The 19,170-nt window shown below is 44.9% G+C and overlaps 1 protein-coding gene across 6 annotated transcripts in view; it reads left to right on the top strand.

The window, feature by feature from the left end:
* LOC124006299 (pro-neuregulin-2, membrane-bound isoform-like) overlaps positions 1-19,170 on the top strand; it is a 102,581-nt gene that overhangs the window by 68,792 nt on the left and 14,619 nt on the right. For 5 of the 6 annotated variants that reach the window (XM_046316232.1, XM_046316274.1, XM_046316250.1 and 2 more), the window contains exons 4-5: positions 14,137-14,257; positions 18,431-18,489. In XM_046316232.1, coding sequence (XP_046172188.1) covers positions 14,137-14,257; positions 18,431-18,489 — 180 coding nt within the window. Of the gene's footprint in view, positions 1-14,136; positions 14,258-17,952; positions 18,030-18,430; positions 18,490-19,170 lie in introns of all 6 variants that reach the window. The other variant, XM_046316240.1, reaches the window with a different exon arrangement.

The raw sequence follows: 19,170 nt of genomic DNA, 5'->3' as shown, positions 1-19,170 counted from the left end.
TGACCTCTTGCTACTCTGATCAGGCCCAGTGTGTCTGTTCAAGTTGTGTTGCACTATGGTGGGTAAAGGTGTCTCTGGTCACAAGGAACAGATATTTACTATTTCACTGCCGAACGCTCGGGACTGTTGCCTTTTGTAGTTTGCCTGCCACAGCTGTCCCCCTACCCCCACCTTTCCTCATGCCTCTGTCTCTTGTTGCCGGTGAAAGTATTCACCACTTCATTAAGTCTGCTGGGGCGGGGTGGATGATTCTTTCCCGGGCCTTGTTTTCTATATCTGCAGAGAGAGGGAAGTCCTGATGGGAGCTACACTATGTTATGCTGCTGCTCAGTGGACACCAATGGGTTGAGTTGCAGGGCTGTGTGACCGTGGCCCCTTGAGTGTGACTGGGGCTGTTGTTCTTCACAAAAAATATTTATGTTTGAAGCCTGAAATGTGGCAAAAGGTCACAAAGTTCAAGGGGGCCGAATACTTTCGCAAGGCACTGTATATATATATGTATATATACATTTACATTATATATATATATATATATATATTTACAACTTTCTTCGCATACATTTTTATATTTTATTTTCCATAAACTCATCTTCAAAACACTCTACTGCAACCCGCCTCACCAATTTATGTTTTTTAAAAGAAAGTATTATTTACCTCAAATCTGTAATCCTCCATAGACGCTAACCAGAAGCTAACCAGAAGCTAACCAGAAGCTAACCAGAAGCTAACCAGAAGCTAACCAGAAGCTAATCCAGAAGCTAATCCAGAAGCTAGTTAGCTTCTTTACTGGCAAATCTTGTCGTACTAATCTTGTTAGTATTCAGCTGACCACGGTTTGTGGTCATCAGCTATCCTTTAGCTGAATCCTGGCTTAGGAAGACCACCAATAATTCTGACATTTTCATCCCAAACTACAACATTTTCAGACAAGATAGAACTGCCAAAGGGGGCGGTGTTGCAATCTACTGCAAAGAGCCTGCAGAGTTCTGTCCTACTATCCAGGTCTGTACCCAAACAATTTGAACTTCTACTTTAAAAAATCCATCTCTCTAAAAACAAGTCTCTCACCGTTGCCGCCTGCTATAGACCACCCTCTGCCCCCAGCTATGCTCTGGACACCATATGTGAACTGATTGCCCCCCATCTATCTTCAGAGCTTGTGCTGCTAGGCAACCTAAACTGGAACATGCTTAACACCCCAGCCATCCTACAATCTAAGTTTGATGCCCTCAATCTCACACAAATGATCAATGAACCAACCAGGTACCTCCCCAAAGCCTTAAACATGGGCACCCTCATAGATATCATCCTAACCAACTTGCCCTCTAAATTACACCTCTGCTGTCTTCAACCAAGATCTCAGCGATCACTGCCTCATTGCCTGCATCCGTAATGGGTCAGCGGTCAAACGACCTCCACTCATCACTGTCAAACGCTCCCTGAAACACTTCAGCGAGCAGGCCTTTCTAATCGACCTGGCCGGGGTATCCTGGAAGGATATTGATCTCATCCCGTCAGTAGAGGATGCCTGGATATTTTAAAAAATGCCTTCCTAAACATCTTAAATAAACATGCCCCATTCAAGAAATTTAGAACCAGGAACAGATATAGCCCTTGGTTCTCCCCAGACCTGACTGCCCATAACCAACACAAAAACATCCTATGGCGTTCTGCATTAGCATCGAACAGCCTCCGTGATATGCAGCTGTTCAGGGAAGCTAGAAACCATTATACACAGGCAGTTAGAAAAGCTAAGGTTAGCTTTTTCAAGCAGAAATTTGCTTCCTGCAACACTAACTCAAAAACGTTCTGGGACACTGTAAAGTCCATGGAGAATAAGAACACCTCCTCCCAGCTGCCTACTGTACTGAAGATAGGAAACACTGTAACCACTGATAAATCCACCTTATTTGAGAATTTCAATAAGCATTTTTCTACGGCTGGCCATGCTTTCCACCTGGCTACTCCTACCCCGGTCAACAGCACTGCACCCCCCACAGCAACTCGCCCAAGCCTTCCCCATTTCTCCTTCTCCCAAATCCGTTCAGCTGATGTTCTGAAATAGCTGCAAAATCTGGACCCCTACAAATCAGCCGGGCTAGACAATCTGGACCCTTTCTAAAATTATCTGCCAAAATTGTTGCCACCCCTATTACTAGCCTGTTCAACCTCTCTTTCGTGTCGTCTGAGATTCCCAAAGATTGGAAAGCAGCTGCAGTCATCCCCCTCTTCAAAGGGGGGGACACTCTTGACCCAAACTGCTACAGACTCACCAACTACTTCTCTGATAGAGTTCAGTGTCATTTACAAAATAGCCTCCAATACCCTACTCAACAAATTGGATGCAGTCTATCACAGTGCAATCCGTTTTGTCACCAAAGCACCATATACTACCCACCATTGCGACCTGTACGCTCTCGTTGGCTGGCCCTCGCTTCATACTCGTCGCCAAACCCACTGGCTCCATGTCATCTACAAGACCCTGCTAGGTAAAGTCCCCCCTTATCTCAGCTCGCTGGTCACCATAGCATCACCCACCTGTAGCACGTGCTCCAGCAGGTATATCTCTCTGGTCACCCCCAAAACCAATTCTTTCTTTGGCCACCTCTCCTTCTAGTTCTCTGCTGCCAATGACTGGAAGGAACTACAAAAATCTCTGAAACTGGAAACACTTTTACATTTACATTTAAGTCATTTAGCAGACGCTCTTATCCAGAGCGACTTACTTATCTCCCTCACTAGCTTTAAGCACCAACTGCCAGAGCAGCTCACAGATTACTGCACCTGTACATAGCCCACCTATAATTTAGCCCAAACAACTACCTCTTTCCCTACTGTATTTATTTAATTTTTATTTTTATTTTGCTCCTTTGCACCCCATTATTTTTATTTCTACTTTGCACATTCTTCCACTGCAAATCTACCATTCCAGGCCTTTTTTTGCCTTTACCTCCTTTATCTCACCTCATTTGCTCACATCGTATATAGACTTGTTTATACTGTATTATTGACTGTCTATTTGTTTTACTCCATGTGTAACTCTGTATCGTTGTATGTGTCGAACTGCTTTACTTTATCTTGGCCAAGTCGCAATTGTAAATGAGAACTTGTTCTCAACTTGCCTACCTGGTTAAATAAAGGTGAAATAAAAAAATAAAAAATAAAAGATGGCGGGTGTATTTCTTACAATAAAAGGTGATGATGGGCGTTTTCCATCCGGGGTTGTAGCTCTTTCAAGACCGCACAAATATAATATGTCTCTGATTTTTCAATGAAAACGTATATGTTGCAAATCCTATAATCTCCACGTACGCCAGAATTTAGTACGAAATGTACTCATAGTTGATAACTGAGGCCCCTGGTTTTTGGTCTGCTGGGATCTGGTTGGGGCTGGAGTAGGAGCTGGAGTTGTTACGGTGCTCCTGGGCTGGGTCAGGTTGCTTTGGCCTCTCTGTGCTCAGTGACTCCCTCCACTGTTAGTTTGTCCTCTGGCCACGGAGTGGACCAGCACCATCTGCTACCACGCAGCAGTGCTCTGATGTCCAACTTCATGGCCGCCAGAGTGCGTGGGCTGTGCGTGTATTTGGGAGGAACGGAGGGCTGAGGCATGGGCGAGGTGTGATCCAGAGCGGACATGCTTCCTTGCGCAGGAAGCACGAAGGGGATACTTTCTCATGGGAACTCCAGTGGATCTAACAAAAAGAGATGGGAGTATTTTGAATCTGGTTCAGGGTTGCAAAGCCTGCTGCTCTACTACCACTGTTACCAGGGAAGCTGCTGTGGGAAGGGACAGTGCATTGAACAGGCAATGGGATGGATTTCTGTGTGTATCCAATCCCTGTGCTGCTGTCTGTTGGGGCTGAGGGTGGCACCAGGTTGGGTTGCCCTGCGTTGCGTGGTAATCCCCGGCTAGGCACCCGGCTGGGCTCCGGGGCCGGAAGGTTCATCCTCTTGCTTCTTCCCACCCTTCTCCTTCTCATCCTGGGCCTGGGTGCCTGTCTCCTGCTGCCGCACCGGGTGCTAGTTCAGGGTTCCACATCCACATGCTCCAAAACCCCCGGTGGCCTGGATCTGAGGAGGGTGAGGAATAGGAGAGTTATCCACTGTCATACACTACAGCTATACCAAACAGAGCAGGGACGGCAGGAGGGACCGCAAATGGGGCCCCTGGGTCCTCCTGAAAGTAGGACACTCTGGGGACCATCCCTCTCCGCTGCAGGCCCTTTGCTCCAGCCAACACCTGGCCTGACTATACTCATTCTGCTGCACACCCAACCTGCCCTGCTGCCTGACAGTGCCAGTACCCAGCCCCTCCTCCTCCTCAGTATGTTCACTTTGCTTGTTTACATGACTGGCTGTTGTGCAATCGCATGCTGTGGCGCTCTTTGATTTCCTCTTAATGCAGAGATGACTGTGGCAGGCAAGACCAGGCATATCAGCTATGCCGTTGAGAAAGGGCAATAAGAGGCAAGAATATAAATGAAAACATGATGAGAGGGGAGATTAGGATAAAGTTCAGAACGGACTCCATTTTGTATATTTCAAGCACTCCGTCTCTCTCTATCCAGCTGGATGGCCCTTGAAATAATGATGGTCACTTTCCTCTTGAAACAGGCTTTTAGTGAATTATCATTAGTAATGTTCTGTTTATGTGTCTCTTAAATTCTTGGTAGAGATAATGTTCTGTTCTGGCCCTTTGCCGAAACAATGATTGAGTACCCCTCAGGCTGTTGATGGTGGAGCAGTCTCATTGAACTCGGTTCAACTTGTGAAATGTACGAAGACCCACACGATAGATTACGAGCCTTGTTTATGTGTGGGAGGTGGGGGGGGGGGCTGGTTTGCGTCGCTATTTTGTGTTTGCAGTGTTTGTGTACGGGATTTTTGATCTGTCAGTGTTGCTGTTTGTTGGAGCGTTATGGTCTTGCTGAGCTTCGCAGCTCCGATATTCCAACAAAAGTACCAACAGTTAAACCTTTTTTTTTTTTTTTTTGAACCGCTGCCTTTGAGACAAAGAAGATGCAGCTCATCTCCTGTCCCTCAACCTTACCCACATACCCAAACACGTCAGACGAGCACCAAACTGGCAACCAGTCATATTATCATTGAGATGCACCACAGGGCACCCCGGTTTCACAAGAGAACCATTGCTACCAAAATGATCTTGTGAACTACTCTACTTTAAAAAAAAAAAAGTTTTATCAGCAGCTACCATATTATGTATTCGTTTATCTTCCCGTAATAAATGTACCCATGCACAGTGAGGACTGAAATGGAGAGACTCTGGGGAAAGAAAACAGGGATGTTACACATAATGGAAACCACACCGATGCAGGAAGAATGCATGCAGTATAAATTGACCCCTAGCAAAGTGATAAGAGATCCCAGTCCCAGCTGTAACAAGAGACGTGTCTGAAATTCCCAGCCAGGACTGAGGAGGGGGTTTATGTAGGGCTTTCTACTCTGCTGCTGGTATATAGACTTGACTAGCTGTAAAATATGTCTGGGTTTTTGGCGATACATTTGTCAGTTGATGCTTGGGGCTTGCACTTTTGGACCTTCTTCTCTTACCAACCATGTTCTTTCCCACGACCTGGACTTGGTTCATTCCAGTTAAAAGATGCAGGCTATGATGACTACTGGTGACTTCTATAATCTGACCTGGGTCCCACCTAAACTAGACATCTCAAGTCTTTCCTAGTGTTTTAAGGATGTTGGTTGTCTCGCTATGCTGCGTTCAGAGGTAGAAACATGTTTGTCTTTAGCTGCTTATTCCGTCTTTAATAGCTTTCCCGAAACAACTGAATTACTTCATGCTTTTCACGTAGAAGAGTAATGACCAGAGCCTTATGGAATCTCCTGCTGAGAATATTTAATTACAGTTATTGTCTGCATCTTAGTATTGATTCTTGCTTTACAGCAGTATTTGCATTTGGGAATCCTTTCCATACAGTATTTTTTATTTTATTTTTTACACAAGACTATTTCTGGGTTGGTAAAATTTAGATTCCTCCACTGACTCTGTGTGGCCCTAGTGATGAGGACCCTGTTGATGTACTTGAATATACTGTAATTACTCCCAATGGTTGAGTGTTGAGAGGTGCAGAACAGGGCTAGCCTCCGGGAAGAGAGAAGAAGAGAAGAACAAAACGCAGCGGAACAGGGACCTCTCCTTTCATTTTTACGGCCTTTCTTTAGAACCCTATGGAGAGCGCGGAAAGACAGACGTGTTTATGAAGGTTTCCAGATGGCCCCTCTTGCACCCCCAGTCTTTTTTTCTTCAGTTCTCTGGCCATGAAGGATTCACCAAACTCCGTGGTGAAGCCTGTTGGCCAAACCACTGGGCTTGAGCTAACACTGTGGAAAATCCAGTCGGCACACGACTGGGGAAGAAGAAACCTGAGGTTAATAGACCAGGTAAACTGACCTATAACCCTACGGGAATGAGAGCACATCATCGAACCCAGTCTTAGACGGGGGAACTGACCTTTACTTGGAGTTGGAGGATCAGGACCAGGATGTTCCTCTGCTGAAGGAAGAACTAATGTGGTCATGGGGTTGACTTACTTAGCCACATGGCTACGAAACATGAGAAACCAGGCACATGAGAATAGAGTTGCTCCCTGACTTGGTAAACCGCCACAGGCTCTATGGGCTCCAAGGCCATTGGACACCATTCTGACCCCGCCATAGTTCTGTGAGACAGGAGATACTGACCCAACAATATGGGCATGCTGTACAGAGAGGGAACGCTCCCTATGTCTCCTATCTCCTAGACCCCTCAAACTTAACTCTGGACCTGGAAGCCAGTTCCACTGCATGTGTTCATTGTTCCCCTCTAATCAGGGACTGATTTAGACCTGGGACATCGGGTGGGTGATTCCCCTCTAATCAGGGACTGATTCAGACCTGGGACATTGGGTGCGTTTAATTAATGATCAGGTAGAAATAGAAAACAGCGGGCTCCGGACCTTGTAGGGTAAGAGTCGAATACGCCTGCACTAGACGCTGTGATCAGGATGAAGCGTCTCATTTGTCACCCATTTATAGCAGCCCCATTCCTGGACTGCCTCCTGGGGATAAATGCACATAAAAGCACTGTCAGTGTCTTCTGCTAAAAAGACGACAGCACGCAAGAGGCAAAGAGAGAGAGGGGAGAATATCTTACAATCCAAACTTTCTTAGGTAATGAGAATTGTCCCTCCCCCCGTTTCCTTGTGTTTTGTTGGAAAATAGTGTGGTCCACTTTCTCCCTGTCTTGATCATCAGTTGGCATTGAAGAGAATGCTACTTTATTTAGATGTGTGAGAAGCAGTTGGTTTTCTCTGTGCACTGAGCTGTCTGAGCTCAACATTCCCTCAGACAGGCCGCTGTGAATACCATGCTTCCTCAGCAGGTATTCACAGTACAGTCGACAAGCTCAGGAAAACGTGTCAGAATTCTGGTTGTATGGATAGTGGGTTGGTACAATATTTAACCCTGCACCAGTCAGGACTGGCAGGTTGTCTGTTGCGGGCAGAACAGGAACAGACCTGGCCTCAGCCTCACCATACTGTTACTGAGCTATAACCATCAGACATTTCAGAGACCTAAAGGCACCTTGAACATTTTTCTAAAATAATAAATTGATTCCGGTTCCTTTTCCCTGAAGGTACTGAATGGTTGTATTGAATAGCTGAATTGCAAGATCAAATGGATTTAAAATCCCCAAAATGATGATATTGTCAGACATGTTGATATACTCTATAAACAATACAGTGCCTTCAGAAAGTATTCACACCCCTTGACTTTTTCCACATTTTGTTGTGTTACAGCCGGAATTTTAAAATATATTACATTTAGATTTTTTTTTTTTGGGGGGGGGGTCACTGGCCTACACACCCTATAATGTTAAAGTGGAATTATGTTTTTTTTTTTATTAATAACAAATGAAAAGCTGAAATGTCTTGAGTCAATAAGTATTCAAACCCTTTGTTATGGAAAGCATAAATATGTTCAGGAGTAAAAATGTGCTTAACAAGTCACATAATAAGTTGCGTGGACTCACTCTGTGTGCAATAATGGTGTTAAATATGATTAATAGACTAACTAATCTCTGTACCCCACACATACAAGTATCTGTAAGGTCCCTCAATAGAGTAGTGAATTTCAAACACATTTTCAACCACAAAGACCTGGGAGGTTTTCCAATGCATCACAAGGAAGGGCACCTATTGGTAGATGGGTACACAACAAATAACCGACATTGAATATTCCTTTGAGAATGAATGGCGTATCAATCCACCCAGTCACTACAAAGATGCATAACTCAGTTGCCGTACAGGAAAGAAACCGCTTAGGGATTTCACCATGGGGCCAATAGTGGCTTTAAAACACTTCGTTTTCTCCTATCACAGCTATTAAACTCTGAGGATGGATCAGCAACATTGTAGTCGCTCCACAATACTAACCTAAATGACAAAGTGAAAAGGACGCCTGTACAGAATAAAAAATATTAAAAAACATGCATCCTGTTTGCAACAAAGCACTAAAGTAAAACTGCAAATTAAAAATAGCAAATAAATTAACTTCATGCCCTGAATATAAAGCGTTCTGTTTTGAGGCAAACACAACACATCATATTTTCATGTTAAGGTTATGCTTGTCATTGGCAAGGACTAGGGAGATTTGTAGGATAAAAATAAACGGAATAGAGCTCAGCACAGGCAAAATCGTTCAAAAACCTTGTTCAGTCTGCTTTCCACCAGACACTGGGAGATGCATTTCAGCAGGACAACAACCTAAAACACAAGGATAAATCTCAACTGGAGTTGCTTACCAAGACGACATTGAATATTCCTGAGTGGCCAAGTTAAATGTAAAAAAAAATTTTTTTTACCCGCTTTTTCTCCCCAATTTCGTGGTATCCAATTGATAGTAGCTACTATCTTGTCTCATCGCTACAACTCCCGTATGGGCTCGGGAGAGACGAAGGTCGAAAGTCATGCGTCCTCCGATACACAACCCAACCAAGCCGTATTGCTTCTTAACACAGAGCGCCTCCAACCCGGAAGCCAGCCGCACCAATGTGTCGGAGGAAACACCGTGCACCAGGCAACCTTGATTAGCGCCCACTGCGCCCGGTCCGCCACAGGAGTCGCTGGTGCGCGATGAGACAAGGATTTCCCTACCGGCCAAACCCTCCCTAACCCAGACGACGCTAGGCCAATTGTGCGTCGCCCCACGGACCTCCCGGTCGCGGCCGGTTACGACAGAGCCTGGGCGCGAACCCAGAGTCTCTGGTGGCGCCACCCGGGAGGCCCCCCATGTTCCAGTTTGGACTTAAATCTACTTGTCATAGATTTTCAAGACCTGAAAAGGTCTACTTTTTTTTCCTCCATGCTTTTGCGAAATGAGCTTTCCTCCTTCACTGATTATCAAAGGCACTTAAATCGCCTACAATCCAATAACCCAACATTGCGACTAATAAAACATCCCATTGGTGTTTAGTCGTCTATAGAAGGGTTCGTAATGAAGAATGGAGCGCTCCTGGATGACGTTAACGGTATTAAAGTGAGGAAGTATTACTCAACTGTCTACATTGATCATCACAGGTAGGCAAGGACATATTTGGTGTTCGACACTAATTCAGTCAGACGCTGAATTTATTCCACAGACACAGTACGGTGCAAAATGCACACGCTGTCTGACTCATTATAGTCACTTCCCCCGAACAGCACAGTTTGTGTCACCATACAAAACAGTTAGTTATTTGTCCGAATAAACGTTTTCTCGTAAATCACAATTACACATTTCAGATCCTCTCTCAGAAGAGTCTAAGGTGTAATTCAGCCATCTTTATGTCAATATCAATTCATTTCTGGAAAACAGTTGAAGTACCTTACTGTGATGGATTGTTTTCAATTAAAATGGTAAAATAATAAAAAGCTTCTTAGCTAAATGCAATTTCTCAATTTTGCTAGGACTGTCTGGGAGTACTCTGAGAGAGGCTCCTAATTGGAGGGATGTGTAACCTGACAACTATCAGAAAGGAGGGGAAACTCTTTGTTATTGTTATTTTTAAACTCTTAAAAAACACGTAGCCAAACAAGCTGAAATTTCTGGCAGTCTTTTCCAACAGCTCTTACACTAAACGGGCATTAACATCATTTTCACAATCTCACAGTATTCTTCCAAACTCATAGTGTGGAAATGCATGTATAAAACACAGGACAAATGAAGCTTTTGACTGCACTGGGCCTTTTAAGTCGACAAGGAAATAAGAGAATAGTTTGATAAAACAGACGAGGGAGCGTGTGAGAGAGTGATTTTAAAAAACAAAGCTGTCTTTTAAGAGAAGTGCTTTCGCCCACTTGCGACAATTAAGTTTAATATGCAGTGGTTAACCTACGTCATTAGTTCCCCTCACAGATAAACAAGTAGTAGAGCCTGAGTACTGTAAACTCTCTCCTTCCTGGCACGGTGGGAGCACCTTCGCTCCTCTGACAGACAGCACTATACACGCTCTGCTACAGCTGGACCTGGGCCAACGGGCGCCTCTCCATGTATGAATTGAGCGAGCTGTGAGAACACTATTATTAGCAAAGTGTACAGTGCTTTTGTTCTAGGATGTTTTCTTCCGATTCCCTGCCATGTCATGCAATGGATAGTGAGTGAGTTAACTGGAGAGTTGAGGGGCCAGGGGGGGGGGGGACTACAGGTACAACTTGTCCTTCGCAGAATCTGTTACTGTATGATTTGCTGCAACAGGTTTCTGCAATGCTTTGTGCATTTTCTGAGAACGTATTTGCAAAGCTTTGTGCACTTTCGGAGAAAAAGCATTCCTGTTGAGTTGGCAGATCCCCCCCCCCCATTTATTGAAAACAGTTCCTGCAAATATGTGTCTTTTTGCTTTAGAATAGGTTACATATGCTATCCAACAGAACATGTGCAACGTATTCAGGGCTAAGTTCAAATGGATGTTTAGTTGACCACAGATGTGCAAAGGCCTTGTTCATCACACGCTGATCACACCAATCACAGCTCAGGTTGGCAGCAATGTCTTTCTCTCCGTCTCCTTCTTTCTCATCCTCTACCTATGTATCCCTCTATGTATGCCAATAGTGATCATTGAAATCAATAGCTGGAATGAATGAGGTCAACGTGTGGACAACACCGTGACGACATGTGATGCAGCAGTGTTTTGTGTGTGTGTGTTCGTTCGTGCATGCATGCATGCGTGTCTGGTGCGTGTGTTGTGTAATATTGTTTTCACCATGGCCACCACAGCACCAACTGAATTGACTATGTATCAAGTTACTGCAAGCAGAAATTTAATTTGGGTAGGTCTTTTGATAAGTGAATTGAGTTAGTATTGCAAGTATACCAATGTACTGTTTTACAAAACCCGTTACTAGCCTACGGATATTGTTGCACTCGCTTTGTACAGGGGTTGGATGCACATACGCCCAGGAGACAGCAATTTACCAAGTTAAAGGGCTTACCGAGCTCAAACCTCTTGGTCGGCCAGTCCAAGTGGATTATTATTTGTTCAGATGGCGATGAAACATAAATATGTACAAAAAAGGAAACATGACAAAAGGCCTGGCCAAACTAAAAACTCAAAAACAAAACTAAACAAAACCAGCAGCCTCATGACTTGCCAGCTGGGACGCTGACTGACGATCACCTGATGTGCTTATCAACCAGGCTCGGCACCCGGACAAGGTTGCTGCTGCCCCCTGGGGGAATGGAGTGTGGACGTGTTACCTAGATGGTGTGTTTGTCTATGTCTGAACACTAACCGTGACCCCCATATCATAACAATACTGTATGTACAGAAGTAGGCTACACATTCACAAGTATGTATTTGTCAATCAACCTCCAATTTTGGCAAACACAAACATGTTGTCACACCCCAGCAAGGTGCGTGGTTGAAATCTATTCAGTGTACAGAGGCTACATCCCAACGTTTGACAGAGGAGTCCTCCCTCTTCTCCCTCTTCTCCTTGCCCAGTCCTGCCACTCCTCAGGCCTCATCCCAAAACCTCTTAGCACTATTTACATAACAGTGGAGGATTAGTCGGCATGACATTTAGGCCATTTCATTCCAGAGATCTGAATCAAGGGATAAACAGGGACTCCTACGCTCTTCAGGGGGGAAATATTTATCTTTGCACAGAGAGCGTCTTGAGTCCGTGTCAACACTACTGAGAGACACAATGTAATTCTTGGAAGGAAAGATGGGACCGTTTTATGTGGAGGATGAGTGATTGAATGAGAAGTGAGTGTTTTATGTCTTGGTATTGTGTATAAAATCACAAAAGAGCAACTGGTTGACCACGCCATCTGGAGTGGAAAGTTCCTGCACCTGTCTCTATGCGCCGCCTTCATTGCATACAGTACAAGTATATACAGTACCAGTCAAAAGTTTGGACACACTTACTCATTCGAGGGTTTTTCTTTTTTTACTATCTTCTACATTGTAGAATAATAGTGAAGACATACAAACTATGAAATAACCCATAGAATCATGCAGTAACCAAAACAAGTGTTAAACAAATACATGTATTTTATATTTGAGATTCTTCAAAGTAGCCACCCTTTGCCTTGAGGAACACTCTTGTCATTCTCTCAACCAGGTTCATCAGGTAGTCACCTGGAATGCATTTCGATTCAAACAGGTGTGCCTTGTTATAAAAGTACATTTGTGGGATTTCTTTCCTTCCTAATGTGTTTGAGCCAATCAATTGTGTTGTGACAAGGTAGGGATGGTATACAGAAGATAGCACAATTTGGTAAAAGACCAAGTCCATATTATGGCAAGAACAGCTCAAATAAGCAAAGAGAAACAACAGTCCATCATTAATTTAAGACATGAAGGTCAGTCAATCTGGAAAATGTCAAGAACTTTGAAAGTTTCTTCAAGTGCAGTTGTAAAAACTATCAAGCGCTATGATGAAACTGGCTCTCATGAGGACCGCCCTAGGAAAGGAAGACCTGCTGCAGAGGACATGTTCATTAGAGTTAACTACACTTCAGATTACAGCCCAAATAAATTCTTCACAGAGTTCAAGTAACAGACACATCTCGACATCAACTGTTCAGAGGAGACTGCGTGAATCAGGCCTTCATGGTCGAATTTCTGAAAAGAAACCACTACTAAAGGACACCAATAAGAAGAAGAGACTTGCTTGGGCCAAGAAACACAATGGACATTAAACTGGTGGAAATCTGTGAATCAAAATTTGAGATTTTTGGTTCCAACCACTGTGTTTTTGTGATACTCTGTGTATGTGAACATATGATCTCTGCATCTGTGGTTCCCACAGTGAAGCATGGAGGAGGAGGTGTGACTGTGTGGGGGTGCTTTGCTGGTGAGACTGTGATTTATTTATAATTCATTGCACTTAACCGGCATGGCTACAACCGCATTCTGCAGCAATATGCCATCCCATCTGGTTTCCTCTTAGTGGGACTATCATTTGTTTGTCAACAGGACAATGACCCAAAACAGACCTCCAGGCTGTGTAAGGGCTATTTGACCAAGAAGGAGAGTGATGGAGTGCTGCATCAGATGACCTGGCCTCCACAATCACCCAACCTCAACCCAATTGAGATGGTTTGGGATGAGTTGGGCCCCAGAGTGAAGAGAAAGCAGCCAACAAGTGCTCAGCATATGTGGGAACTCTTTCAAGACTGTTGGAAAAGCATTCCTCATGAAGCTGGTTCAGAGAATGACAAGAGTGTGCAAAGCTGTCATGAAGGCAAAGGGTGGCTACTTTGAAGAATCAAAAAGGGTATTTATTTGGTATTTATTTGATTTGTTTAACACCTTTTTTTTTCTTCTTCTTTTTACCTCATGATTCCATGTGTTATTTCATAGTTTATGTCTTCAATATTATTCTACAATGTAGAAAATAGTCCAAATACAGAAAAACCCTTGGAAAAAACCTTTGACTGCTAGTGTATATTGTAGCATGTTCAGCACTGTGTTTCTACTCTTCTACCTAAGTCCCCCGAATGGAGCCGTCTTAGTTTCAAGTATTATTTAGATGACAGAATATACATTGTACTCTACTCCAGTAACAGAGCTCTAACTGCCTATAGTACTCTTATGTCTGTGTTGCTAACATGTCGCTCTTTCTTCCTCGACAGTAACCACCACACTATCGCCAGGCTCGGGCCACGCCAGAAGATGCAACGACACCGAGAAGGATTACTGCGTGAACGGCGGCGACTGTTACTTTATACATGGTATCAATCAGCTCTCCTGCAAGTGAGTCCTCGCCGCTATTTCTGAACTCGTCCCGTGGCAGCATTTTGAATTCTACTTGGACAGTTGTCTTTTTGTTTTTCAGCCGCTGTCTCCTTGTAATGACAGATCGATTGCAGGATCAAGACTCCGGTCATGTCAAGTGATTTTCTAACCCTCTCTTAGCAGAGGCCTTTTCTCTATCCCCTACGTATGGTTGTAATCTCCCTTTATCCCCCCCCCTCCCATCCACCTTCCAGCCCCCTTTCTCTTACAGGAGGCCCGGCATAGCTGAGGATTACAGGAAGGCATTGCCAGTATGTGCAGATGTCTATTGTAAGGGTTTGTGCCTCTTTCATGTATACTTTGGTTGCTGATAAGGAGGCTAGATTGTGGTCTGCTCGTCGTTCTCAGCCCACGTTTGGCGTGCAGGAGCCTCGCACATGAAAAGGCCTTTTTTATAAATGTCATGATTCACTGGTAGTGTAAGGAACAAATATTTACGCCAGTCGGAGGCCTCTAGCGAGCTCAATAGGATCGTTGCTTACATCACAAGACCTTTCGAAAAGAGGGCCAGATGTACAACACTGGTTTTAAATCAAGGACTTTTTTTTGTTTTGGATGATAAATGTTTTTCTGTTGATTGTGGAAGTGGCCACGGGGAACTGATTGACCTTTTTCTCGGGATCAGATTCTGATTTGCGTGTGTACCGGACGTGCTGGCTATATGCTAGTGTGAACATGGTGATTTTGCCTTGGACATGTGTAGGTGTGCAGCAGCTGTGGTAAAACAGCATATGCAAGAGTGTACACGGAGTACATGCCTTTTGTACACTGGGTGTCGTCTTTGCGGCAGTCTCAGGACAGGTGAAGGTTTACGGCGCGGTCATCCTGCGTAGTAACAGTTTGCGTCAATATCACAGCTCGTGCCAGGGAAAGAGTGTGTGTGTGGGGGGGCTGTTGTGTTCTACATCTCTATAATTACGCTATCACATCCTATTATAGTGAGCGTTGGTCCATTTATGTAAATATCATATATGCTTCCAAGTTGGGTCTACGGTGGAGAATGGCACGGAGGTCCACTGGCCAGCCACTGTGTGTGTGTGTTCAGCTGGCCCCAGGAACACTGTTCGACAAGCAGTGCTGCGTGGCTGCAACAGCCATTCAATAAGCTGTGTACAAATTGGAGGGAGCAATAATTCAATTGCTGCAGCTAACTGACTCCCGGTCGAGGCACGGGTCCAGAAAAGTTGAATAATGCAGGGGAGGCCTGCGGGGAATTGTTGCCCCCAAAGCCATCTCATTCAATATAGGCCAGGCTTCAGCGGGTATTTACTCACCATCTGAACAAGTCCAGTCGACAGCTGGCCCTGTTTTTATGCCCTTCACTTTGAAGTATAAAGTTCTTTAGCGGGAAGGAAAAGTTTAACGAATGACCCTGAGGGTAATTATTTCCCTGACATGTAGCGCCGGGTTTCATAATACACAATATCGGCCACATCAGCAATGTCTGCTCGATAAGGATTCCTGCAAGTCGGGGACAAAGAAAACCACATGAACAGTGAATGGCATGAATCAGGATAGAGTACACAAGCTCTGTTGAGCTCTGCACTATAGGTTGGAGGTACTGTACATGGAAGACTGACCAGGCCATTATTCTTCATGAAGGATACGGGACTCGCTAAGGAGAACACTCTTCAGATAGCTGACTGCTAACTGCCTTTGGGTTCAATACTTTGTCTTTTAGTCTAAGGGGTTTGTTTTGCCTAAATGCTAGTCAGCTATGTGTATGGCCTTGCTTGGTTTATGTTGACAGAATATATGTAATCCTGTTTAAACACTCAAACCGATATTGATTTGTCACAATATGTGCTCTATCAGTGTGTTCTTTTATGAGGACAGATTTGAACATTTGTTGATTTTACCGTGACAGAGCATTGTTCTTTGTCATTTCTCCAGAAGCCTTTGTTGTGTGTTCCCCAGGTTAACATATCACTCAGCATGGGTAATTTGGCATGGAACAGCATAATACTCCTGGGAGGCATTTTATAAATCTCCTAAATCATGAGGAATGGCCTCTATTGGATTGGCGGCTCCGTTGGTGGAGAGAGAGTGTGAAATGCTGGCACTGCTCAATGAACTGCACATCCTGATTTGATGAGGGAGGCAGAGGAGACAAACGGAGAAGAATAGAATGATCGTGAGAGGGGCCGCTGCGGCGTTTTGATTAAGTGGACAGGTGTCCCCAGAAAAATGGCTGTGGTGAGTCGAGAGCAAACTCAACAGATCTTTCCAACATGAGACGTGACACTGTAACTCTGTGAGTCAACTGTCTTGACCCAATTAAATGCACTCCCCCGAACCAGGCGGGTAGAAATTGGAAGGAATGTCATGGCCGGTGGAGCCTCCTGCTTTAAAAAAAAAAGTTTTTCTTCGTAAAGTTCAAAATATGTAACAGACTGATTGCTCTTCTACACGTGACCCAAGTCAAAAGATGGAGGGCTCTTTGCAACCCCATGTGAAGAAGGAAGTGGTCAAGAGGGTAGAAAGAGAGAAAGCAAGGGGGATGGTGTGATTAGTGGGGGTTGTTTTCGTCCCTGTGGGTTGACCCCCCCCCCCACCACCACCACCACCTCCCCATGGGGCATTTGAGCTCACATGTACGTTGTAAACTTGACATTTTTTTGGTTTGTTTCCACAATTGTTTTTCACTGCCATATACGTGTGTGTGTGTGTGTGTGTGTGTGTGTGTGTATGTGTGTGTGTGTGTGTGTGCATTTATAGTGATTATTATTTTATTTTGCTACAGCAAATAGTGTCTTATAAGCCCAGGTGAGCTGGGCAACCTGAATAACCATGACCCTATAATAAAATCTATCAAATCATGTAGGCCCACCCCCCTGGCACCCTCCATCAGGGCAACATTGTTTCCATAACCTCTGACCTGTCAGTTAAAGCCTGTCTGAAGAGAGACTGGGATGCTTCTGTCTTTTGAACAGTGTACCCTCCTACTCACTGCCTAGCCATGTTTTAATCTGGCTGTTTTATAAAGTGCCATCCAATGCAGAGGCACAGTTTTGTTATTGAAGTGATGGTTAACTCCAGAATCCGGATGTTTTCAGCGCTTCAAGAGTTGCCTTATGTTGAGATTGAGTCCATGTGCCACAGGGTCTGTTGTTCGAATCAGCTATATGCCTCGATCCCAATTTTTCCTTTTTCGATGCGTCCAAGTTCCTGATTATTAACCAACAGATGCCGTTGGGTACTACTGCTGCAGTCTGTTTGCATAAGAGCTGGCGTGGGGTGGAAATGTTGCCTTCGTGAGTGGAAATGTTCACGCAAGTGTTAATGTGTTTGAACTCACGGCACTGTTGATTGTTAAAAAGTACAGCTAAAACTAGGATTGTAGAGAGAACCGTTGGGGAAAAGACGCCCTCCTGGTCAACCGTCTTCTGTTCAGCAAGAGACATTCCACCCTTGTCGAGCGACAGTGATTGCTAACCCAATTAATTTACTAAGCAAGTAAACCAAAAACCTAGCAATGTTTTTGTAATGTCTAGCACACTGAAGCAGTCGGATGCAGGTAGAAGAACGTTTCTGCCCCACCATAATGTTGCATATTGTAATATAACCTCTATCGGGTCTTCACCAGTAACGTGTATACAGTTCACTGCTGTGTTTTCCATATTACGTTGTACCTCTCCTCCTCCCTCCCCCAGATGTCCGGATGGATACTTCGGCCCGCGGTGCTTGCAGACTGAGCCGTTACGATTGCGCATGCCCAATCCTTACAGAAGTATGTTCACATGACACCCACAGCTGAGAACAGAGCCACGGTTGTCACCGGGTTACCTCTATAGTCCCCTCCCTACCTTCCTTCCCTCCTCCTCCTCCTCCTCCTCCCTCTCAGGTCAACCAAAGCTGTGGGTGGTGTGTGGCACAGTGGTGTCACCAGTGGGATCGCTCTGCTTCTACTGTCCCTGGTGTTGCTGCGGTTCTAACTCTGTGTTTTTCTGCTTCTCTCTTTCTTTGTCTCTCTCTCTCTCTCTCTCTCTCTCTCCCTTCATCTCCTCCCCGTCTCTTGTGCATATCCTCTCCTCTCGGTACCCCCCCACCCCCACCCATGCTCTCTCTCTCTTTCACTCCCTCCTCCCTTCCTCCTCCCTCTCTTTTTGTGGTTTTGTTTCCTTCCATCAGGTGTCCGAATGACTTTACTGGCGACCGCTGTCAAAACTACGTTATGGCCAGTTTCTACCGTATGTCCATTTCCTCTTCTGTCCTGTATTGTCTTGTCTGTCCTGTCGTGTCCGTCCTGCACGTTGACATGTGGCATGGGGCGCCGTGTTGTGTTGCCCTTCATAGTCGTTATTCTACCATCTGTGTCTGTTGACTCATCCAATTCAACTACCTTGTCCCGTGGCGACGCTCCCCTCAGACCAACACCGTGAAGTTGTTGCGGTTCTAATTTTAGAACAAATTGCTGCATTGGAAAGAATTAGCATAGCGACGCACACACTGGACGTCTGCGTGTGACTTGGTGCTGAATGTCCTTGACGTTGATATGTACAGTAATTGGCATGTGCTCCGCTGGAATGAGCCCGACCGGAGTTGGATTGCCGAGTGTACCCCCAGCTATTTGAAAAAACCCTGCTACGAGTCGACTGCATGCCAGCGCAGTCTAATGACACAACACACGATGCAACATCAAACCCTCCCTAACAGCGTGACAATGGAGCTTGGATGATATCGAATCAAACGGCCGTTTGTGATAATGTTAGTGCTGCTCCGCGGGACAGAAAGAGCCCGATTTCTATTGCGTTTGTTGTCCAACATGAATGTTAAGGTGACATGGCTGTTAAGCATTAGACTGAGGACACCTGGGCTAGCCTCCGGACATTGCTAATTGTAATGCAAATTGCCTGACGACGTTAACTGGT

Source organism: Oncorhynchus gorbuscha, linkage group LG02 (genome assembly GCF_021184085.1).
Source record: "Oncorhynchus gorbuscha isolate QuinsamMale2020 ecotype Even-year linkage group LG02, OgorEven_v1.0, whole genome shotgun sequence".
Taxonomy (NCBI): Eukaryota; Metazoa; Chordata; class Actinopteri; order Salmoniformes; family Salmonidae; genus Oncorhynchus; species Oncorhynchus gorbuscha.
This window is presented reverse-complemented; position numbering and strand designations above follow the sequence as displayed.